The 26,346-nt window shown below is 36.2% G+C and overlaps 1 protein-coding gene across 11 annotated transcripts in view; it reads right to left on the bottom strand.

The window, feature by feature from the left end:
* The window catches only part of LACC1 (laccase domain containing 1), a 181,856-nt gene that overhangs the window by 152,758 nt on the left and 2,752 nt on the right, over nucleotides 1-26,346 (bottom strand). For 4 of the 11 annotated variants that reach the window (XM_077855569.1, XM_077855570.1, XM_077855566.1 and 1 more), the window contains exons 3-7: nucleotides 26,157-26,338; nucleotides 25,246-25,411; nucleotides 22,854-23,079; nucleotides 21,606-21,766; nucleotides 17,700-20,431 (exon numbers count right to left, since the gene is read on the bottom strand). In XM_077855569.1, the coding sequence (XP_077711695.1) occupies nucleotides 21,607-21,766; nucleotides 22,854-23,079; nucleotides 25,246-25,411; nucleotides 26,157-26,338 (734 nt within the window). In that variant the 3' untranslated portion in view covers nucleotides 17,700-20,431; nucleotide 21,606. Of the gene's footprint in view, nucleotides 1-2,199; nucleotides 2,273-17,699; nucleotides 20,432-21,605; nucleotides 21,767-22,853; nucleotides 23,080-25,245; nucleotides 25,412-26,156; nucleotides 26,339-26,346 lie in introns of those variants that run through there. The other 7 variants (XR_013355947.1, XR_013355948.1, XR_013355949.1 and 4 more) reach the window with 6 other exon arrangements.

Here is a 26,346-nt window from a genome sequence, read left to right as displayed (position 1 = left end):
ACTTTACCCTAGTGAAGTTCTGGTTTCTCTCTCTTTTTTTTTTTTTTAACATGGGAACAATAATATGGTATCTATAATATGCTTTAACAGGATTGTGGTGAATGTTCTGCAAACATTAGCTCATGGATATTCTTCTGAACAAATATGAAAAGCTATTTCATATTGAAACTGTTACTACACACTATTAAATATTGATATAGAACATTATAGTAATAGCTTCATAGTGGCTAACAGGGCTGAAAGTCATCATTATACATACCCTTCAGTCCTCAGGATACTTTATTACTGCCCATCATTCTTTTTACTTCTCAGGAATGGAAGCCCCAATGGTCCATTTAGTTTTTCCCTTTATCATTAAAATAATTTTTATTAACAAAAATTCAATCCACTAAAAGACTATGGCTTGTGACTCAGATATTTTAAAAACTGACCCAAGTATTCTCAAGCATCTCTGATCTCTATTAGCCCAGGATGGATATACAAATCCGGCTTAATGGCTTAAATACTGTAAAGGTTAGTTTGATGGGGAATCTAAGTCAAATAGTAAAAGGGGCAGATTTACATAGTAGCAGAAAACATATGTGATCCATTCTGCATCCACTATCATGGTGTTCAATTCACTTAGATGTTGGTTTTTTGCTGCCTTAAGGATATAAGGATTCAGCTTCAAGTGTAGTATTAGATTGAATCACTTTTGTGTTCATTTTCTGAGGAAGGATGTATAGAACCACAGGAAGTCCTAGGTTTTTAATGCTCGGCCCTAAAAAGGGGTGGGATTTCAATTTTGTCTGTTATGTAATATTACACAAATCATTTAATCCTTCTTAGTCTCAGTTTCTTATGTATAAAATGAATAATAACACTAACTCTAGAGAGTTGTAAATGCTTTTGCTGCATTCATCACATGAAATTTTGATTTGCCTATAGGTTGGTCTCTGAGCTTCTTTTTGTTTTAAAGATTTATTTGAGAGAGAGAGCACATGCAAGTGGGAGGGGCAGAGGGAGAGACTGTTAAGCAGATCCTGTACTCAGCGCAGAGCCTGATGCAAGGCTAGAACTCATGACCCTGAGATCATGACCTGAGCCAAAATCAAGAGTTGGACGGTTAACCACCTTAGCCACCCAGGTGCCCTAGTCTCTGAGTTTCTGAGAGTAGGGACTGTCTTATCCGTCTATATATCTTGAATACCTAACACACACCAACAAATAAAAGTCACTCAATAAATATTTGTTAAATGGTATTGAGTAAAATACTTGTGCTGCTTTGATAACAACATTCTGAATATTATTGGAAGAAAATACCAATTTTAAACTCAGATGGTAGATTAGATCACTGTTTACCAAATATTCACCCTTGAGCAGCTCAGCGGTTTAGCGCCACCTTCAGCCCAGGGTGTGATCCTGGAGATCTGGGATGGAGTCCCATGTCGGGCTCCCAGCATGGGGCCTGATTCTCCCTCTGCTTGTGTCTCTGCCTCTCTCTCTCTCTCTCCCTGATGAATAAATAAAATAAAATAAAATAAAATAAAATAAAATAAAATAAAATAAAATATAAAATAAAATAAAATAAAATAAAATAAACAAATATTCACCCTCATCCCTCTCCTTAATGAGACTATATTTTCTCACTCCTTAAATTTAGGCTTGGCCATTTGCTTTCCTTTGGCTAATAGGGTGTTAGTGGACATGACAAGAGCAAAGATTCTCTTGCCTTTCACCATAAGATAAATATGACTTGGGAAGCCACTAGCCCAAGGAGCATGAAAGACACTTGGGATAAGCCTTGGAGTCTGGGGGTGGTTTGATAATCACAATTTTTAAAAAGTTCTCAGGTGATACTGATACCAATATATATTGTGCCTGCAGATTACACGTTAGACAAATGGAAAGAAGTGTTTGAAAAAACTTACCAGCCTAAAGTATTCATCATGGTACTGCATCAGTCAGTTTTTTAAAGAGAAGGTAATGAGATAGAAGTAGTGAACCTGGTGAGTCAATTAAGTAGCAGTTTGGTTAAGAAACCTCCTACTTTCCAGTTCATATAGTTGCTGTAAATTTTCATTAAGGTTATGACTGTAAAATAGTCAGCATGGTGCCCGATATATGAAAGTACTCAATAAATGTTATCATCATCATCATCATCATCATCATCATCATCATCACTATTCTAGTTTTCTTTGTATTAATTTTAAAACTCACCCAACACAGGCAAATATTCACCTCCGAATCTTCATGTAAGTTATTTAATCACATGGTCGCTGAGTTTATTCATCTGTAAAACAAAGTGGTTGGAATAAATGATCTTTATTGTCTTTCTCTAGATCTAAAAGTCTCTGGTTTTACATTACCAGGAATTCATCATACCTGTCTTAATTAAGGTTTTATATTCATTGAGGATGCTCCCTCTTTCTGATCACAACTGTGATGTCCCAATAATCTTGTTTCTTACTTAACGGAATTTCTCATCCTGTAGAACACTTTTTTTTTTTTTTTAAGTACATTGGACTTTAGGTCAGTTTCAACCCCTATCTATGCCTGAGAACTGAGAACTGAAGTATTATAAAGAGAAAAACCCAAACAGGAAGGGTTGTATTTTCTGTTCATAGGGTCATACTTTTCTACCCATTTGGGTTTTCTCTGAGGGTTTCCTCAAGAAAACTAAAGCACTATTAGCAGACATGCTACAAAAAGAAAGCTGCTATTGCTTTAACGACATCAGTCTAATTAAAATAATGTGATAGTTTATTTACCATACACCCATGAGGAGTGTACATTTCAAGTTTTTCTAGGATTAGAGTCTACAAATAATTCACTAAGATACCATTGACTTCACTGAAGGGGGCATTGTCTAAAATTCTGTATATTACCATTCTCACTATCAGTATAACTTCACTTATATTATGAATAGTAACTTAATGATAAGCAAAACAGAACAGAAATGAAATGCACACTTGCCAAAAATGATTAATTTACCATTTCCTATTTGCCTTCTTTTGCAATGCCCTAAGTCTTTGGCTGAAAGCTGTGTTTTTTACTGGAAGAAATGTGGTCTGTCTACACACACAATGAATCTCGCTGCCTCTTGCCTATATGATAACCCCTCTCTCTTGCATCGCCAGTTTTCTCTCTGCTGCATCTTTGTTCTTTGCTCACAAAAATGGAGTCTTCTTTATCCCATTTTAGAAAAATCAAAGCTTTTCTTCATCACAGCCCTTTCTAGGTACTGCTCATTTTCTGTTTCCTTTTGTTAGCAAAGTACTGCAAAGGCATTGTGCACATTTACTCTCCCTTTCTTCTCCCAATCTCTCAAGTGGACTCCTATCAGGGTCCCCTCCATTTCAACAAAACTAGTATTTCCTTGGTCACCAATTAACTTCTAATTGCCAAATTCAAGAGTTGATTCTTGGTCTAAGCTGACTGTCCTCCTTTTTGAAATACTCTCTCAATTCGACTTCTAGAACACTACACTCTCCTGCTGTATTGTCCTTCTACCTCAGTGACTATTCCTTCTTGATCTTTTCTGAATCCTCCTCAGTTCCCTACCTCTAATGCTGGGATGTCCCAGGGCTGAGTTCTCAGACATTTCTTCACCAAGTACATTTATTCTCTACATGATCTCACTCGTCTGTCCTATGGGTTTCAGTACCACCTATATGCAGATGATTCCAAAATGTCTCTAGTCCAGGCCTTCCCTGCCCATTCTTTCTAAAATAGCACTCTCTCCTGTTATTTTTTTTAATTATTTTTAAAATCTATTCTCTTAATAACTTTCAAATATATAATAGACGTTACAAACGATAGTCACCATAATGTACCTTAAATCCTTGGGACTTATTTATTTTATAACAAGTTTGTACCTTTTGACTATCTTCACTCATTTGGCACTCACTATCTTCATCCACTTCTGGCTATCACTGATATGTTCTCTGTATCTATGAGCTTGTTATGGGTTTCTTTTTGGCAGGGAGAGGTTTGGGTTTTTTGTTTTTGTTTTTTTTTTGTTTTTTTTTTAGATTTCACATATAAGTGAGATCATATAATATTTGTCTTTTTCTTATTTCACTTAGCAAAATGCCCTTGAGGTCCATCCATGTTGCAAATGGCAAGATTTCCTTCTTTTTATGGTTGAGTAATATTCCATTGTGTTTGTGGATCCTCTTTATCCAGTCATATGCTGATAGACACTGAGGTAGTTTCCATACCTTGGCTATCATAAATAATGCTGCAATCAACATAGGGGTACATTTATCTTTTCAAATTAATGTTTTTGTTTTCTTGATATAAATACTCAAAAGTAGAATTGCTGGATCATATGGTGGCACTATTTTTTTTCAACCACTCAAAGACTTTTATTATAGCACATGAGCTGGGACTGATGGGGAAGGGTAGTTGTAGTGGGCAACCACTGCTCTGATTAGCATCAGATGTCCATTCTGATGGCCATGAATGTGCCAAAGGTACCACTACTCTATATCATGGTATTCCCAATGTCACACATCAGTTCCCAATCCTCCCAATTTGGACCCTGAGACAGGAAAAAGTGCCAAAGAACAACCCAGTCACTATGCCCATTGCTCAGCCCATCATAAAGCCCATCTTCATGTGATAGAAGCAGCTTGGCTGGAACTGCCCTTAGGGCTCCATGGCTACTGGCATCTCACTAGAGGCTCCAGTTGCTCAGTTTTGGTGGCTGTATTTTTAATTTTTTGAAGAAACTCTATAGTGTTCTCCACAGTGGCTGCACCATTTTACATTCCTACCAACAGTACACAAGGCTCCCTTTTTTCACATCCTTGCCAACACTTGTTATCTCTTGTCTTTTTGATAATAGCCATTGTAACAGGCATGAGGTGATGTCTCTTTGTGGTTTTGATTTGCATTTCCTTCGTGTTAGTGATTTTGATTAATGATGTCATTTTCTATTCTCTTTCTCTACTTTGTTTCTTCACAGGACTTGCTTTTTAGCAGTGATTTTATTTTATATATCTATTTTTGTATTTGTTTATCATCTTCCTTCTAGACTAGGAAGTAAACTCCATGGAGAGCAGGGACTTGGTCTTGTTCCTTGTTGTATCTCTAGCACCTGAACAGCATGTGGTAAGGTGTACATTAGGTACTCAACAAATATTTGTCAAGTGAATAATGACAAAATTCATTTTTTCAAATTGTTCAACACCAATCTCTTTTATGTAACAGTGAAACGCAAACAATAGCTTTAGCTCTCAGAGTGGGGTTACAGCAGGATGCCTGAGTTATACACAGCCTGCTAGGATGAAGGGTGATGAGCTGAGGTGCACAAGTAAGGGGCATCAAGTACAGTACCCCCTGTACAGGGGTAGCAATTCTAATTGTGTCCAAATCAGGGATGACAAATCCAGTCCAGTCCAATGCTGGTGTTAGTTTTAGGGTGGAGAAACAATGGGATGGGAAGGCCTGAACCGTGTAGGGAGACAGCTTTATAACTATCAGGTAAACAGTGTAGACTGTAGGTCTCTAAATAGAAGAAAAGGTTATCCAGGAAAACTATCAGATGTTCTGAAGCAAAAGAAAATGTGCTAATCCCACAGGAGACCTACCACCTTAATGCCTGTTTAATTTCATGCTGGATCATGGCTGCCTGCAGATGGCTTCATGCTCAATCCAGTATCAGATGTGAGATGAACTGGGGCAGATATTGTGGAAAATATAAAGATAAATAAAATTTCTACCTTCAAAGTACCTGTAGACTTACAGAAGATGATAAGAAACACCTAATAAAAATAAGAGCATTATATAACATGTAACCTGCTCAGCAGAGTCATGGAATCATAGCAAATTATATCTGTAAAGAGGCTATTTCTGGATTGTGTTTAAATATAGAACTAGTCTCTTGAGTATGAGAAAAAAGAACAATTTACCAGTCACAAATCTCTTCATCTGTAAAATGTAAGCTTTAAACAGTATTCTTTATGTTTCCCTCCAGATCCAAATTGCTATCATTCTTAACTCACATCCATGTAACTCTATATGCATATGCATATTTAGATAGATAACAAAATCTCATTAATTTGGACTTTGCTAATCTGGAATTTATGATCAACCATCAGAGTGAGCCTAGTTGAATTTTAATTTTGTTCTAATAGAGACATCAGCAGCTTGTTCAACAAACAGTATAAACAAATTATAAAAGGAATGCTCACAAAGTTTAAAGAACAAACTGTTTTCAAAGCATTCAGAACTCCTATTTGTGAACAAATAACTGAAGTGGACATCAGCCATTTGGACTAGTTTTTTGATATACTTCATACATATCCCTGGGCCAGGACCTAATGGACAGAAGGAGGGTAACAGCAGTTCCCTGACTCTCACCTCCATTCAGAGCATAGAAGTCAGCTTGATTTGACTGAAGGAGAAAACAGAGGAAATTATACCCAGGACTATGGCCTTGCTGCTTATCCCTTGAGCCTCCTATGTATTTCTTGTTCTGATAGTAAAAAGTGCTATCCAAAGTGTACATCAGAAAGGATGTATTATTTTTTAATTTACAGGTCATTATGTAAAATCCATTCACTTGGAAAGATTTATCAAATGCCTACTGTGCAGGAGGCACTAATACATATCCCTGTCATATGACAGATTTTTCAGTGCCACATGTCTATTTGTCCATAGCTCTTGAAAATATGCTAGAAGATTATCTCATTATTATACAGTTAATTCTAATGGAAATTTCAATTATATTGCCTCAAAAGGCTGCATGTGGACCTCACAGGCAAGTGGGATTGTTACCAAAAATAGTAACTAAGGTGATTAGGAATATAAAATTTAGCAACACTTTTAGGTTGAAGGTCAGAAAAGCAGAAATTCAGAATGAGATGCAAATTGAAAAAAAGGAATGGAATAGAAAAAGAGATTATGGAAACCATATAACTAGAAATCTTCATTATAACTCAGAAAAATAATAACAAAGTGAATCATGAAGAGGAGGTGGATATGGGAAAGCAGGAATAGGAGTCATACAACTTATCAACCACTCTCTGTGGCTGAGTCAAAAGACAAATCAAGATAGGGCATGATCTTCAATCTCCTTTGAACACATTGACGTCGTTTCCAACTCAGTCAGTGTCTTTCCTAATGCTGCTCTCCTCATCCGCTGCCTGACTTTTCAGATACCGGTTATTCTTTAGAGCACTGCTGTAATTCCAGTTTTACCTTAGTATAGCCCTCTCTAATTCCTCCTTCTAAAAATGATAGCCACTCTCTGAATACCCCATATAAAGCTTTATAACATTGAAGTTTACTACTAAATGGTTCTTTAATAAATGTTGAGTTCTTCTGGGTTAGACTACAGTTTTCTTACTTGCAGGACTCATGCCTTAAACCTTTTAATAACTTATGAACTTATGGAAAAAAGTCTTACAAGATATAAAACTTAAATCACATTAACTATATATTTAATGAATTGCCTTTATCGGAAGTAATAGTGAAGGAAAATGAAACTATTGTGGAAAATTTGGGATGTGTGGTCCATATACACAATGTGCTTAACTCCTTAGAAGACATCAAAGAAGCACTAAAATTTTTTTGACTGACGTACTGATTGATGAACGCTTTTATATACACTTTTTCTTTACTGTGATCTTTCATTCTAGTCTATATGGTTGGCTTCTCTTTTTTAAAGAATGAATGAATGAGGGCAGCCTGGGTGGCTCAGTGGTTTGGCGCCTGCCTTTGGCCCAGGGTGTGAACCTGGAGACCCGGGATGGAGTCCCGCATCAGGCCCTGCATGGAGCCTGCTTCTACCTCTGCCTGTGTCTCTGCCTGTCTCTCTCTCTCATGAATGAATAAATAAAATCTTTTTAAAAAATGAATGAATGAATTTATTTATTTATTTATGACACACAGAGAGAAGCAGAGACATAGGCAGAGGGAGAAGCAGGACTCTATCCTGAAACCCCAGGATCATCCTCTGAGCCAAAGGCAGACACTCAACCATTGAGTCCCCCAGGCATCCCATTCTAGCCTATATGTTAATAACACATGAGGCTGATTAGTGCAAATAATCAGATAAGACATCCTTAAGTAAACTCAAGACATTCATCACCCCCCAACCCCCCAAAAAACCTGCGTGGCTTCCTGTATCCTCTTACTTAATAACATCACATTCACCCAGTGACCTAAGCCAGGAACCTGGTGGCCACTTAGCATTTTCTCCTTACTCTCATATTTTATTCTTCACCTAAAGGTTCTGGAACTAATTCCAATTTGTACGGAGAGCAATTTTCCCACACACCACCAAGCAATTCTCAGACACCAACTAGGTGTCCTATAACTCAACTCAGTCTGACACTACCTGGATAGAGTGTCACTTCTCATACCAGTCCCAAGTCCAGGTCGTTGCAGTTAGCTATAGATTGCAGGGTCCCACGACCTCTCTCCTCAAGTTTGATTAATTTGCTAGATGGCTCACAAAACTCACAGAAACATTTTACCTAGTAGATTAGCGGTTTATTATAAAAGAATATGACTTAGGAACAGCCAAATGGAAGAGATGCATAGGGCAAGGTATGGAGAAAGGGCAGGGAGCTTCCATACTCTGGGTATGCCACTGTTCCCAAATCTCCATGTGTTTACCCATCTGGAAGTTCTCAGAACCCCATCCTTTGGGGTTTTTACAGAGGCTTTATTACATAGCACAACTGATTAAATCATTGGTCATTGACCATTGGTGATTGATTCAACCTCCAGCCCCTAGCCTCTCCCCCTTCTGCTGAGGTCAGGGGTAGGAACATAAATTCTAACCCTCTAATCTTTCTTTGTTTCTCCTGGCAACCAATCCCATCCTTTGGTTACAGTTTTCCAAAAGCCACCTAATTTACATAACAAAAGACACCTTTATGACTCTCATCACTTAGAAAATTCCATGGGTTTTAGGAGCTCTCTGCCAGGAAAAGGGACAAAGACCAAATATATTATTTCTTATTATAAATCACAATATCATATTATCAAATTCTGTTTGTGCTTTCAGATCCAGCCCTGCCTCTCCTTCAGCACAGTTTTTACCTTGGTTCAGGCCTTAATATTCCCACTCAGGTTCCATAGTCATTTCCTCACTGGTTGCCTTGCATCTGGTCTTACCTTTTCCTAAGCCTTACCGCATACAGCTTGGGGTGATCTTTCTAAAATGCAAATCTATTTGTGTCATCTCCCTTCCTAAATATTGTAATGACTTTTAATGTTTTGAGGATAAACTCCTAACTTCTTTGCATGTCATTCAAGGACCCTCAAAATCTGGTCCCTATCCTTTTTAACATCATTTACCTATGCACATCATACCTTCTAACCATGCTAAAATTGTCAGACTTGGAAATGCCATGCCATTTCATCTCACTCTATAAAACCATCTTTGACTGTATCCATTTAAACTATTTGAATTACATCCAGACCTAACTCAAGAGCCAATTTCTTTCTTGACCACCCTGCAAGGCTGATACTTTGGTCACCACTTGGCCTAGTAATTGCCTTCAATTTGTTTACATACCTATTTTACCAACTAGATCTTTACTCTCAGGATAGAAAGAGACATAGCAGATTCTGGTATGGAAATAGAGTACATAGTTTGGTATTTCATATTTAGCATCATCATAATAATCACTCAAATGTTTGCTGAACACAAGTAAGTCAATGATGAGTTTATAAGAGAAGGAATTTCAGGGATGAGAACAGCAGGAACAAAGGGACAGAAGTAGCAGTGAACCTGCAGTAGAGGGATTCCTGGGTGGCTCAGTGGTTTGGCGCCTGCTTTGGCCCAGGGCGTGATCCTGGAGTCCCGGGATCAAGTCCTGTGTCGGGCTCTCGGCATGGAGCCTGCTTCTCCCTCTGCCTGTGTCTCTGCCTCTCATTCTCTCTCTGTGTGCGTCTATCATAAATAAATAAATAAATAAATAAATAAATATTAAAAAAAAAAAAAAAAAAAGAACTTGCAGTAGGCTGAGACCAGGCCAAAGTGTTGTTTTCCTGACATTGCGAAATTTCAGGTTTTTATAAAGGAGCTAAACGTGAGGGAAGGAACCAGTTTGAAGAAACATTGACTCACTAAGTAAAACATGAAATGAAACAGAAAATAAATCTGATTGCATATTCAAACCAGTTCTCAACATCTGAGTTTGAAAAAAAATGTCTAAGAAGGAAAACTGAATGGTTACCTACAAACTACCTAGAAATGTCCTTGCCAACCTGAGGGCTTATGCCACCTGGTGGCAGTTTAGGCAGTTTACCCAATTTTAGATTCAACTCTTTAAAGTAGTATGAACTATTCAGAATTGTACCTGCAAACCATAGCACAGTGCCAGGAATAGAGCAGCTACTTAAACATTTTTTGTTGATTTGATGAAGGAATTGAATGTATAAGTCGATGATTAAACAAGGCAAAGCTCTGTGGTGAAAAGAGCTCAGACTTGAGGATCAAGAAAATAAACATAAAGCTCCTAAGAAAGTCACTAGGTCTCTGGGTCTTAACACTGGTGTCTGTAGAATCTCTAAGTAGATTCTCAGATAGTATCATTATTGACTTTATATTGGCACTTTAGTATGCTCATCTGGAAAAAAATCACGTGGTCAAAGTTGATGATATGTAAAAATCCCTTAATTATACTATTTGATTTTTTTAATAAGTATAAATGGGAAAGGGGAAAAGTCCATTGTCAGGCAAGAGCCACAGAAGAGATAGGATACTAAGTGTATTGGAATTAAAAAACAGGTTGGGGGAATTTAGAAAGGGTATGTGTGTGTTTAAGGAGATATGAATAACTCTAAAATGGTGAAGGATGAGAAGACCATGAAGATCATCTATTTTGCAAATGAGTGTGTGAACATACTGGGAGGAGAGAATGTGTTGAGAGTAAATGGCAGGAAGCATTAACATTATTAAAATCTCTGTAGTCCCAAAAAAAGAAAAAAAAATAAAAAAAATAAAAAAAATAAAAATAAAATAAAATAAAATCTCTGTAGTCACTTTTAGGTAGGAGCTTGAATTCAGACAAAATTGTTTCTTATGATTTGATACCATGGCTATTTTCCAGATTAAAAAGTTTGACATATCTTAAATTTAGTTGGGGGGGGGGGCGCTGCGGGGGGGGGGGGCAGTAGACAGCGGCAGTAGACAAGAGACTAGAAACAGTATACATTCTTGAGTACATATTGCCACCCAGTGGATGAATGTGGATGACACACAAAACATTTATAAGGAGAGACAAAGGAAGACATTAAGAGGTTGTGACCATGATGCTAGTGTTAAAGCTTTGTTTACGCTCAGTCAAGGCCAGATATCATAGGTGATCCAAACCTGAATCACCACTCTTTTAGAACGCCAGACTAGATTTTGAAAGCATTAAAAACTTTAATATATATTTTAAAAGTATTCTGATAAACATTCAGAGGCTTTCAGCAATGAGAAATATATTATGAGTACTCTTACCTCTGCCTTAGACACTAAAGTCTCATTAATGCTGATGAAACATGTCCATGAATTTCCAATAAAACAGGTCAGAGATACTTAACTTACAATAAGGCAGAAAGAAGGTTCTCAAGGCAGAGATTAGAGATTCAAATCTTGATTTCCCAGGGTGCTAACAGCTTTGTTACAAAGTCTAGAATCAATTACATTTTTGGCATAATAATCTTGACTTTGCTTTCATCCGAAAGGAGATAAAGATTTATTAGAGTAGGAATATAGAGAGATAATGGGTGGAAGTTGGGTCATTTATGTATTGAGGGATTTCCTAGTGGTTCAACTTGGAGGGGCACAAAAATATCCTTCTCATCAGACAACTCCATAAGAATCTTATGGTATTCTGTTGACAAGTCTAAACCTATGTACTATGTTTTCTAAAAGGAATAATAAAAATCGTGTTTGTTTTTATTGTGTTTTGTTTTTTTTTGGTTTTTTTTTAGATTTTATTTAAGAGAAAGAGAGTATGAGCAGGGGGAAGGGCAGAGGAAGAGGGAAAGAAAATCCTCCAGCATACTCCCCACTGAACCAGGAGCCAACACAGGGCTTGATAGCAGGACCCAGAGATCATGACCTGAGCCAAAGGCAGATACTTAACTGACTGCGCCACTCAGGTGCTCCAAAATTCATGCCATCATCATGACTTTAGAAGTCCAAGGAAAACTAATCTGGGGCTTCATTTCTTGCTGCTTATGCGGTATCCACATCAAGAGATTTATCCATCCACTTAGAACACCTCTAGATAGGGAGCCCAGTTACAAATGTGCTGCTTCTTTGTCTGGGATTTATTTATCTAACTCTGCTTATAAGCTAATAAATTAACCTATTACTGTTTCATGGATGTTGGCAGAAGACATGAGATGCCTGAGTCAGTGACAAAAGACTTCATTATTCATAATTAGCAGGTAGTATGAACACTACATTTTAGTATTCCCTAGCTGCCCAAGTCCCGTGGCGGCACCACAGAGGAACTCATGTGCATTCTTATGTACACAGGTTCATGTCCTAAGAAAGAATACTGAATTTGGGCAATCTACCACTTTTAATAAGTGGTAAGGAAATATGCCTTTTCCGATGGGATCAAGTAATGCCCATCTGGTCCAAGTTGGGAGGAGAAGCAGCTTTAAATTTTGATTAGATTGGACTCAATATTCTCAAATTTATTATAAGTTGGAAACAGGAAAGTCTAATGATGGGTTAAAAAAAACATGACTGAAAACTCTAAGACAGATTTCTATTGCAAATGTTCTTTCTTTACACTGCATTAATATACCATTATTTAAACATTCAATTAAATGAAGATATAAAAGTACCCGTATCTTTATAAAAGATATAAAAGTCCTCGAAATTGGCTTTGAAATGCACTGAAGCCTGGTCCTAACACTCCCACCTGTTATTCTAATGAATTGGTTTGGGTTTTTTTTTTTTTTTATAAATTTTTATTTATTTATGATAGTCACAGAGAGAGAGAGAGAGGCAGAGACACAGGCAGAGGGAGAAGCAGGCTCCATGCACCGGGAGCCCGACGTGGGATTCAATCCTGGGTCTTCAGGATCGCGCCCTGGGCCAAAGGCAGGCGCCAAACCGCTGCGCCACCTAGGGATCCCGGTTTGGGGGTTTTTAAAAGATTTTATTTATTTATTTTAGAGAGAGAGTGCACAAGCAGGGAGAAAGAGGGGCAGAGAGAGAATCTCAAGCGGACTCTACCACATCGACCACAGAGCCCAAAGTGAGGCCTGATCCCACAACCCTGGGATCGTGACCTGAGCTGAAATCAAGAGTCGGATACTTAACCAACGAGCCACCCAGGCACCCTTGGTTTTGGGTGTTTTTAAGACTTACCAGGTATTCTATTAATATACCAAGCTTGATACTGCTCTAGATATAGTGTCCACCAAAACAAAACAATTTTGCTACTTTACTTTTAAATATGAACAGAGCTATTGAAAAGCTATTTAATTTTCATGGAAAAGACCTTCCTGTTTGATCTTTACCATCATAGTGATTTGATTAAACGGTGTAGTCATTTCATTAACAAGATGTAAATTAGTAAGTTCCATGAGGTGAGGCACCAGAACTCTTATATAAAATATTAAAATATACTATTACAGAAGTGGAAAAAAAGCAACAGTTTTGCAAAATACATACTGGTCTCTAAAATATAGCATTCCTGTAAAAGACATGAATTTTGGTGATAATTAGAAGTTTATATTGTTACACAAGTTGGAAATTGGAAATTCTAATATTTTTAAAGAAACATGACTGAACACTTCAAAACATGTTTTTTTTGTTTTGTTTTTTAAAGATTTTATTTATTTATTCATGAGAGACACAGGCAGAGGGAGAAGCAGGCTCCATGCAGGGAGCCCAATGTGGGACTGAATCCCTGGCCTCCAGAATCACACCCTGGGCCAAAGGCGGCGCTAAACCGCTGAGCTACCTGGGCTGCCCCAAACAGATGTTTTTAAAAATGGCATTAATGTATCACTATTTAAATTCAACTAAATATTGAAGATAGAAAACTATTTAGCAAAAAATGACAACACACACACTCCTGCCCAAATGGTTTATTATCTTTATCCTTTGACTTTGTATTGGATCATGAAAAGATTCCTTCCCTTCTCCCTTTTTCTTTCCTTTTATAGATGTTAAGTGATTTCAATTGTTAATCTTTGCTAGATGTTAAAAATATGAAGATGAGTAAGACCTGGCCCTTACTCTGATGGAGCTTACATTTACTAGTAGACAAGTAAACAGACCAACATTTAAAAATCAGTACACTGAGGACGCCAAGAAATGATGCACAGGACCTAGTGAGGAAAATGATCAAGGAAAATGTTCTGGAAGAGATGACCACTTTGCCTGAGTCTTAAAGAATGGTCAAAAGTTATTAAAAAAAAAAAGAGTTTGAGAATTATGCATACAGAGCCAGCAATAGGTACAAAGCCAGGAGGCAAGAGAAAACATTACTATGGAAGATAGTAAGACCTGCTGTGAACCCAATGATACACCAAAAAAGAAAAATTGTTTTTAGATATAGCAAAATTTTGTTAGATGGTAGATGGTAGACCTTTGAACATTAACATGGCCCCTCACCTTGCCTAATAAAACAAAATCTGAGCTTCTATATATGACCTGTCATAGTACTCACTGAGTATATACTACACCTTGATAACTGAATTTTGGTCATATTTCCCTAAGGAACAAAGGAGACACTGGAATGCTATATTCATTCACTTAGATGTTTATATGTCTTTGGTGCTACTTGTTTTCTAATTTAGTAGAAAGCTTAAGTGAAGGTAACCTTAAACCTAATTTTACTTCTAGTCAGTCTTTGAATGCAAATCAGCCTTTGTGGTCTGACCTAGCTTAATGGTATATTCTAGGAAATGAAAGAAAAAAAAAAAAGAATGGCTAGAATATGTGATACAGAGTGAGGAGTGGTAGAAATTGAAAGGTAAGCAGGAGTGAGATCATAATAGTACTTATAAACGTGAGTAGGCCTTTATCTTGGAGACAGTGGATAAGCCATCAGAGTGATGTAAAATGATCAGACTTGCATTTTAGATCAATAATAGCAGTAAAAGAAGGGATTCAATGAAGGACTACTTAGAAGGTTGCTCAAATGATGCATGTGAGACATGATGATCTGAATATCTGGCAGTTGAGATAGAGACATAGGAACAGAGGATAGATTTACAAAGTCAGAAACGTTGGAAAAAGAAGAGGTGAAGGAAAGGGAGACATTCAGAAACATTCTAAGATTTTTGGATGGGCAACTTCATGATAAATGACTTCATTATCTGAGATATGACATGAGAGGGGAATAAATTTTGGAGGGAAAATGGGAAGTTGGAGGATATTGTTTTGAGGGGCCCACAGAGTATGTCCAGTAAGGAACTTTATATCCAAGTCTAAATATGTACTTGAAAGTATAAAACTCAAAGAAGTTACCTTATGAATATGAAACATCAATCATGAAAACAAGGATGATGGGTGGGGGGATAAGAAACAACTCTAAAACGTGCTTAATGAAAATAAGGAATAGAAAAGTATGTGTAAGATATAAACTGAAGCAATGTGCAATGCAAGACTAAGAATTAAGAAAATGTAGGATATTAAAAACTCAAAACTCGTTACCATGAACAAATCTATTTTCTACAAATGTTTCTCATGAAATGAGAGTACTCTTGTTGTTAGAAAGGAATTTGACATTTTGAGCTTAAGAGTCTGCTGGAAATTTTAGTTGTTTAATAAAATACAGTAACAGGACACCCAGCCTTCTGAAAATAAAACAAAAAGCCTGCTCCAGATATAGAAAAGGACATAACCGACCACTGGCACTTGGCACAAGGACATGGGAAATACGATGTAAGCATTTATTTCTCCCTAAGAAAAATGCATCTAAGGAGAGCATGAAAAGTTTGTCTCCACAATATTGACATGTGATCATCATGAGTCCAAACTAAATGTGTTAATCTAGTAGTACTGGCAGATTTTATGTCCTTCACTAAGCAAAGATCTAGTACAGAATAATGCATTACTTGCAATAGCTGCCCCATCTATGAAATTACAAGCTTAAAAACACCGCCTACGATGGAAATGTAGGTGCTCTAGACCACAGTTCCCATAAACATACACAGGAAGTGTATAAACCACGATTCTCATTATTTAATGCACAATTTACAAAAACTTCATTAAAAAATCTATAATCCCACAGCATCCAATGTGTTTTGTGTGATTTACATTTGGGGCAAAGAAGCTATGTATCATATATAACACATATACATTTCTTGCTTGCCATTGACCATGAACACTGAGATCCACACATACACACACACAAACACATAGATAACTGAGCAGTACTTCCTTGAAAGTGCTGGACTTCTGCAGACTGGTGGCATTCTTTAAGAGTTTACATAAAAAGTAGGATGGATATATTCTAACTTTAGGACAACCAAGTGAAAACCATATCAAATCCACTTTGGTATATAAAACGATGTGCTTTATTTGCAATTGACATCTTACCCTCTAGCTTCTGAATCCATGGCTAATGTTTGTTTTTGTCATGTGTCATAGAATAAGCTTCTGTGAATTTCTCCCCAAAAAATCTACTTATAGAAAAAGAGTTACTAGAGATTCTGTAGAAGTAAGATAGTTTTAGGTGGGTGAGGGTTCCTAAATGCTTTTATATACTTGAACATTATATTGAATATAAAGTAAGAGTAATACATTCATTAACTTTAAATGCCTCTTTTTTTCTTTTTTTTTTTTCCTTCAGTACAAGTAAATATAGAGAATAAATTGGTTCAACTTTACATCAAGAAACAGAACAAAGCTATTTGTAGACATACTGACTCCTACTGGAAAGATCACTTTTTTATTTGTTTTATAAAGCACCAGAGTATACCATATGTAGTCACTATGCTATTATTGACAATTTAAAATTACAATTAAAGTTTAGTTTGATACTCAGTACCTCCAAAAGAATGTCATGAACTCTCACCTGACTTACACACTTAATTCCTCTTCTTAATAAAATGACAACCATTATTTCCTATATGCAGTTAGTAGCAGTGCTTAGATTGAAACAAAACTTACTAAAAATAAAAATCATCATTGTGGTTGTACCCCCAAAGTCCCAGAAACCTACATATAATAAAGACTGGGAGAGAGAGATCTTACAGAGATGATAACATATGATTACTTAATAACCTAGTCATTCTGTTACTGAGTTACTGAATCAATATTTTCTTATTTTTTTTTAACATTTTTTTTAATTTATTTATGATAGTCGCACAGAGAGAGAGAGAGAGAGAGGCAGAGACATAGGCAGAGGGAGAAGCAGGCTCCATGCACCGGGAGCCCGACGTGGGATTCGATCCCGGGTCTCCAGGATCGCGCCCTGGGCCAAAGGCAGGCGCCAAACCGCTGCGCCACCCAGGGATCCCTTTTTTTTTTTTTTTTAATTTATTTAACATTTATTTGAGAGAGAGAGATCACGAGCAGGGGGGAAGGGCAGAGAGAGAAGCAGACTCCTCACTGAGCAGGGAGCCTGACAGGCGACTCAATCCCAGAACCTTGGGATCATGATCTGAGCCAAAGGCAGACGCTTAACCGACTGAGCCACCCAGGTGTCCTGAATCAATATTTTTCACTCAGTAAAACAGCAAGGAGATTTTTCATTAAATATTCCAGAGCAGATAATCCAAAATCACAGATAATCAAATATAATTTTTATTTGGTTTTAGAATGTTTTGGTTCATAAAGTGAAATACAGCCACCTAATACTTTTTTTTTAAGATTTTATTTTTTTGAAAGAGAGAGAGTGAGAGACTGAGAGCAGGAGGAGGGAGAGGGAAGAGGCAGGGGCAGAGGGAGAAGCAGACCCCCTACTCAACAGGGAGCCAGATGCAGGGCTGCAACCCAGGATCCTGGGATCATGACCTGAGCTGAAGGCAGAGGCTTAACTGACTGAGCCACCCAGGGGCCCCTGTCACCTAATATTCTCATAAATTTATAAATTTCAAACAAAATAATGCACAGTGAAGAACTGGAAAATGATCAGCCTTTGTTAATGTGTGAAGTTATCCTTAATCTTTATAATTAACACTAAACAGAAAGATTTTTTGTACAAGTTTGAAATTGTTGTCCTATGCTTTGTGTTTAATGTCTTCCCTCAACTGGAAGAAATTAGGTATTTTATTTAAATTTTATACTGAGCTACAAGTTGCATAAAAGAATTCAACTAAACAAAGTATCAGGTTGTGGCAACCTTAGAACACAAATCACAGTATTGAAATTGCTGTTTGCCACCTTTCACTAGATATTAAACATCTGAAAGGCTACAAACTGTATTTTTTAAACCTATCTTAGTATTTCAACAATATTTTGGCTGAAGGTATGAGTGGATGATACTAACAGAAACTTGAAAATAAAATTTAACTTAGATAGCTTTAATTGACTACAAAATCTGAAATGAGATTTTAGGTCACAAGATACAGGTTCAAATCTTACCTTACCACAAATTGTATGATTTTAAGCTCTACCTCAATCAGACTGTTTTCTCATCTGAATAAAGAGTAACAACTCTTTTGACTGACCTATGTATTTCATACCCTATGTATTTCAGAGTGGCTAAAAGGTAAAATGAGGTAATGTATATAAAAGTCCTTTGTAAATAACCATCAAATGTAATTTTCCACTATTCTACTACATGTTCATGTAAGAAATATATGTATAAGATGTTTTAAGATGCAATGTAATTACATTAAAAATACACGTCACATATACCATTTTCTCCCAAGTGAAAATAACTTGACTCCTCTCTTCAGCCTACAAATTTACTTAGAAGTACCAATGAAAAACAAAACAAAACCCTCCTTTTAGAGCCCCCAGTGCTTTATTTTCTCTAGTAAGTATTATCAAAGATGAATGGACACTTATGCATCCTCTTCCTCCTCAATGCACTGAAATCAGACTCTGCCACCATTGCCTATAGAACAGTTTTGATATGGTTAATTCACTGGTTTCTTCTCAGTATTCATTTTATTTTATCTCAGAAAATTTCTTGTACCTTGTATCTCTGGAAATTCTGAGTATCTCTCATATCCATATTGGCTCATTTCTTCAAATTAAGTATATTCTGTTTTTTCCCTTATTTCTAATGATTCACCCTGTTGTATGTATGTGTGTGTGTTTACTGATTCAGCTCATTTTTCAAACGTAGGTATCATACAAGGTTTCACCCTTGAACCTCTTTCTCACCCTGTAGGTTTGTCTAGATGACTCAGCTTGTTACAATGGAATCAGGGCTCATCTCCATATAGCCAACTTCTAAATCTCTTTCTCCCAGTTCCCACCAAGATGCCAGGTCTGTATTTCTAGTCATTGACCAAATACTTCCTTCTTGATATATACTTTAGTCTGCATGTCAAACTCATTATCCTTCTCCCTTTTCCCAAACATCTTTCTTCCCCTTGTTGCTGTTCTTAGTAGCCAAGCAAGCAGAAATCTTCGGGTCATCAGTGACTTCTCCACTCTTCTTCACCCGTCATCTTCATTATCTATTAAGAGGATCTAACTGATTACAAGTCTGAAATATCTCTCCATCCACTCTCTTCCATCTTAATTTCGACTTTCTTCATTTAGGCCTCATTTTTTCTTTTTTAAAGTATTTTGCCTCTTAAAGAAGTCTCTGCTTTGGTCTCTCACAATTCAAATCCATCCTGTTACATATGACGCTAAGGAAATAAAAACACTCCCCTACGTTTTATGCCTACCCTTTGCCTGGAAAATCAACTCTAAACTCTTTGACATGGCATTTGAGACTAATCTCTTTCCAACTTGTTTTTCTAGTAACTTCTGCCTACACCCTTCTCTCTCTAGAACATGTTACACACTTTAAATTTCATGCTCTAGTTCATGGTGTTGTTCCCTCTACCTGTTACGGTTGTTCTTCATTTGTCAAAAGCCTGTATATCTTTTGGGCTCAGTGATCTATCACTTTCTCTACAGCACTTTCCCTACCCTGCCTTCCAAATACAATTAACCCTTCATTCTTCTGTACTCTTCCACTTCTATCAAAATTAAAGCATTATAAGTATTTATCTCCTCCACTGCATTAGACTCAAGGGGAAAAGGTCTTTTGCATTTTGATTCACTTATGTTTCACACAGTGCCTGACACATAGTGGGTACCCAGTAGGTACTGAACAGACCTATTCCTGATTTATGTAGTAAACAGAACAAACTTTAAGAATAATCCTCATTTAGGTTTTGCTAGAATCAAATAAAAGTCATTTGGCTTTGGATAATAGTGAAAATATACCTAAAGATGAATTATCCATTGCAATCCTTTCAGTTTTAAGTAAATCATATAGCTAATTTCTTTCTTGTCAGTTTAGAAGGAGGCAGGAAACAGTTGTATAAAAATCCAGTCAAGTATCTGTAAAAATACATAGAAAACAAATGTAAGACCCTTACTAATACTATTACAATATCAAGGTAAGGATCATTAAGTCTACTAAAGTCTTTTATATATTGAGTCAAAGACATTGTGAAGATTAAAAATAATATTAATTCAGTTAAGAGTAAACTTAAGGAAAACTAGATGTATGCTAAAGGGTCAGCACTAAATCACTGTTCATTGGATGTCTTTGCATAAGTCTAAGAAAAATCATATGAAATACTAATTTAATGAAATTATACTCAATCTTACTCTGTGACTATAGATTAGGTATCAGTAAATTACAGCGTGTGGGCCAAACTTCCCTGGAGCCTTACCTGTTTTTGTAAATAAAGTTTTATTGAAACACAGTCATACTCATTTGTTTGTGTTGTTACTGTCTGCTTTTGCTCTACAATGGCAAAGCTAAGTAGTTGAGATAGAGACTGTAGGTACCACAAAGCCTAAAATATTTACTATCTACCCTTTAAAGAAAATTGGCCAACCCCTGTTATGGATAATCAGTTAGAAATTTAGTTGAAAACCAAGCCAGTTTGGATATGTAAGGACTTTTTATTATCCTAGATTTAGAATCTTTATACAAAGATTTCTTCTCAAAAATCGAAAGAATAAAAAAAGAAAGGTATAAAGATGTTATGATGGAAATATACTGATGTCAAGTACATAGGAGATAAATGGTATACATACAAGATTTTTTAAAGAAAACATAATTTTATTTTTATACATATATACTGGCCTGATTATTCTTCATTAGTTAGGAAAAGGAGTGGCTATTCTTTATATTAGAGCATGGTCATAAAAATTAAGTTTTCTAGGGACACCTGGGTGGCTCAGTGGTTGGGTGTCTGCCTTCTGGCCCAGGGTGTGATCCTGGGGTCTCAGGATCGAGTCCCACATCGGGCTCTCTGCATGGAGCCTGCTTCTCCCTCTGCCTGTGTCTCTCTCTCTGTGTGTCTCTCATAATAAATAAAAAAATATTTTTAAAAATTAACTTTTCTATCTCTATTACTCCACTGAAAAGTAGAAACTTAATTCTTCCTATAAGAATAAAGGGGTAAAGTTAAATATAATTAATTATTTTTAAAAATAAGGGGAGGGAAAGTTGGAAACAGGGAAAAGGGGAGAGCTAAAAGGAGAGAAAGAGCCTACTGACCTCATTCTCTAATTGATATGAAGCCAATCTGTGTACCAAAATTAAGGCCATCTCGGACATGGGAGAAAAACTTGTCAGGATGGCAAGATGTACAGAGGTTAAGATCTTGGTTCAGGTCCTGAATATTCTGTGGTAGAATTCCTCCTCGTTCTAGAAGAATCCTTAGGATAAAGATTTTTCAAAAGACACTAAGAGTTTATTTTACCAATAGCCAAAGCAGTTAAAAAAAATATATGGATATTGGCATAAAAGAATTCTGGGAGAGATCTGCTTGAAACAATGCAAACTGGTTTTCAGATATAAAACATGAACAAGTCAGGAAATCGTAGATTTTATCACTTTAATCACCTAAGTTCATTTATGAACTGTAAAACCTTCCATATTGTCTGGCACACATGACCTGGGTCTAGAATTTTATAATCAAACTCAAGCACTTATTTAGAAGAAAATTCTAAAGTTACCAGAGTATTTGCAGATAAGATTCATTTGATTCAGATAGAGCATGCTTTTTATCATTTGGCCCTCCCATCTGTTGTCCTATTAACAGATTTTTCACAGATAAGTTGCTTCTCCATAAACACTTTACAAACATGAAGTATGACTATAAATTAATGATACTAATTCCACAAGTCACATTTAATAATCAATTTCAATCCTTTCTACTTATGTGCTAAGTGAGGCAGAATCTGGGCAAGGTTTTGTTGACTGGAATCGAAATACAATTCAAATCAGGCAATTTTCTTTTGTAGAAATGACAAGTAACAGCTATTAATAGCAAAACTTCATAATTCAAAATTGCAAGGGAGCACTGAAAGTTGAAAGTGACTACATACTTATATTGTCTAACATTTTTGCTAAAAGAATATATTCCTCTAATTAATTACAGAAAAAAAATACTATCTTCCGGATAGTTTATTATATTTAGATTTTAGCTGAGGAAGGGCTACGAAGCACATGGCAACTTTTCCATATGAAGTTTAAGTAGATCTCTCAAAACCAAATGCCAAATATTATCTTCCTTCACTTTTAAGTCAATAAGAGATAACAGGAAAATTTCTGTTATTTAAAATTCAATGAAAATAGGTTTCCTAATCAAAATAAGTTTTTGTATATATGTGTACATCAGCTACTTATTTATGTACCACTTCAATTTTTCTTGGAGTTACTAATTATTGTCTACAATAATTTTCATTTTAGAAACAATAAGCAATATCCAAACTTTCAGTTCTGGAATAAAATCAAACATACCTGGTGGCTTTACGAATGTCAACATAGGGATCTGGTGAATCAAATAACCGTACACATTCAGGATCAAGATTATGAAATTCCTTTGCTGATTCCCTTGGCAAAGTAAAACAGCAAGGTCCTACTGAAGGTCCCAGTACAACAATGATGTCTTCCAGACTACAGCCATATTCTGTGACCATAGCATTCACTGTAGCCATTGCAACACCTAACAAAGTACCCTTCCAACCTGGTAAATAGAAAGAAAAAGAGGTAAGGGAAGTTAAAACATAACATTTCACAGTAATTTATTTTCTAACTTAAAAAATGAGCAACTTATATATTTTTCAAACCCCAGGAATAGCAAATAAATCACCGAATCAATTAATTAAGCTATATAATCAATTAAATAAAATACTCCTTTTTTTTTAAAGATTTTATTTACTTATTCATGAGAAACACACAGAGAGAGAGGCAGAGACACAGGCAGAGAGAGAGAAGCAGGCTCTCTGCAGGGAGCCTGATCTGGGACTCAATCCCAGGACCCTGGGATCATGACCTGAGCCAAAGGCAGATGCTCAACCACTGAGCCACCCAGGAGTCCCAAAATACTCGTTTTTAAATGAGGTACACTATGCAAAGCACCTGATATGGGAAAGACATTTAATGGGAGGTCCTTCCACTTTCTTTAAAAATATTCTACTCTTCCAGTTTCCACTGAGATTATACCTTTGTAGTGTTCTCTCTCTCCTTCACTTTATTTTCACATTTTTAAAAATGGGGTGGGGGAATAAATAACATAAAATTTGCCATTCTAACTATCTTCAGTAGTGTTAAATATATTCACATTTTGTGCAACCAAGCTCTAGAACTTTTTCATCTTGTAAAACTGAAACTCTATACCCATTAAGTAACAACTCCCCCTTACCACTACCCCCTCAGGCCCCTGGCACCCACCATTCTACTTTGTTTCTATAAATTTAACTACGTGAGATATTTTTTTGTAAGTGGAATCTTACAGTTTCTTGTGACTGACTTATTACATTTAGCGTAATGTCCTCAAGGTCCTTATTTAAATAGGTGTCAAGATTTCCTTCCTTCCTAATGCTAAATAATATTTATATCACATTTTGCTTATATATTCATTCATCTATGGACACCTGGTTTGCTTCCACCTCTCTGCTATTATGAATAAACCTGCTATAAGCACAGGTGTGCAAGTATCTTGTCGCAATCCTGCTTTTAATTTTTTTGGATATATACCCAAAAGTAGAACTGCTGGATCATATGGTAATTCTATGTTAAAATTTTTGAAGAACCACCATACTATTTTCTATAGCAGCTGCACCATTTTACATTTCCACCAATTGTGCATCAGGGTTCCAATTTCTCCACATCCTCACCAACATTTGTTATTTTCTTTTTTTTTTTTTTAATATGAGCTATCCTAATACGTGTGAGGTTATATCTCATTGTAGTTTTGATGTGCATTTCCCTAATTAGTGACATTAAGCATCTTTTCACAAGGTTGTTGGCCATTTGCTTATCATGTTTGGAGAAATGTCTATTCAAGCTCTTCATCCATTTTTATTTGGGTTATTGCTTTTTTGTTGTTGTTGAGTTGTAGGAGTCTTTTATATAATCTAAACATTAACCCTTTATCCGATATATGAACTGCAAGAATTTTCTCCCTCTCTATGGGTTGCCTTTTAGCTCTGTTGACTGTGTTCTTTGATGTACAGTTTTTAAATTTTGATGAATTCCAATTGATCTGTCTTAACACAGCATCTAAAAATCCCTATCTTTGGAGAATAAAGGCACTAGACCATAACATATTAAACTAAATGCTGTGTTGCTTCGCTTGCTTTTTCTTACCTCCATACCTTTACTCAGGATGCTGCCCCTTCATCTTCATGAATACCTTTCTCCAGCATGTCTTATCTTCCTATTCCCCATTGCTTAGACTTCAAAGGTTTTCAATCAGAGGCAGTAACACACTCTTTGGAGTGTTTTGAAAAGCATCAAGGGTTTTTTGTTTTTGTTTTGTTTTTGGTTATTATAACTGGAGGAGCTACTGGTATTAGAAATTTTGAAAGCCAAGCAAACTGCAATATAAGATTATCTTGTCCAAAATGTTACACAAAATGCTGAGAAACACTGGCACCTAGTCAAGTCCTACAACAAACTCCTCAGGAATCATCCTGGGTACTGCTTCCTTTGGGAATTCTACTTTGATTCATATAACTCAGGTACTGCTTGTATCTGCTCCTATAATAAAAATATGCTGGCTCTACTCCTATTTTTATACTTAATACCATGTAAAGTAATTACCTGTCATGCCCACCAGAAATAAACTATAATTTTTCTTGTACTATAAAACTGGTAAAATCCTAAATGCGTAATTAAATATACTTACCAGAATGGGCAACCCCACATGCTTTTTTGACAGGATCAGCAAAAACAATTGGCATACAGTCAGCACCAAGAGCTGCTATTGTGACTCCTCTCTGATTTGTGGTGATTCCATCGTAAGATTCAGGTTCCTTCCTTCCCATAATCCAGACGTCATTGGCATGATCAGTCTAATACCAAAGATGTTTGAGAAAAATATTTTGAAAGTAGAATTTCTCATACCATAAGCTTTTTCTGAAGATGTTCTTTTGTACAAAATTATATATCCAGTATAATATTACTAGCAAGCATTAAAAATATTACTTCTATATATGGTAAAACATCAAATTTACTTGTCATTTAACTTCTGATATTGTAATCTCTGCATATTTTACTCCAAGGAAAGCAAACTTTAACACTTAAAAATTTAATACAGTCCATCATGAATATCTCCTACTAGAGATGAAGAAATCTTCACCTGTAGCACTTTCCATATAGTACTATTTATGGAAAGAAGTTAATTACCAAATTAAAGATATTTTTTATTTTTCCTGACCCAAATAAAGCTAGGACTCTCTACGAAACAAGGCATCAGTAATGATCCTAGTTCTTCCTAATGTTGATTTAGAAAATAATGGCCTTTTTCTCTCACCATTCTGGAATCTTCCTTCTAAATCAAAAAGGGTAGTGCTACTATACTCTGAGAATTAACTGTACTTTTAGACACAAGGAGATTCAGGTAAAAGATGTCTGTCATAGGATTGATTTTTAGACCATTATTGTACAGATCTAGGAAAAACAACCATAAGCATTATCCTAAAAATTTGGGATAAAACACCAGATGCAAAAGTTAAACAGCTTGTTTCAAGTCCATGTAGTCATTAGCACAGTCAAGAATATACTTTAGATCTTCTAAAACGTGAAACAAAATTTTACCTTTATTCGGTAAAATTTCTCCACGTTAAATCCAGCAGCATTACCCAACCTACGCAGATTTTCTTGAACCACCACCTTGGGATCTCTCCGTTTGGAACTACTGAAGAGATTGAATGAACTAAGAGTTGGGATGTAAGATATTCCACCTGTTCTTGTAGTAAATCCATGTAAAAAAATATCTGCTGAATAG

This window comes from Canis aureus, chromosome 17 (assembly GCF_053574225.1).
Source record: "Canis aureus isolate CA01 chromosome 17, VMU_Caureus_v.1.0, whole genome shotgun sequence".
NCBI classification, from domain to species: domain Eukaryota; kingdom Metazoa; phylum Chordata; class Mammalia; order Carnivora; family Canidae; genus Canis; species Canis aureus.
Note: the sequence above shows the minus strand (reverse complement) of the source record. Positions and strands in the feature narration are given on the sequence as shown.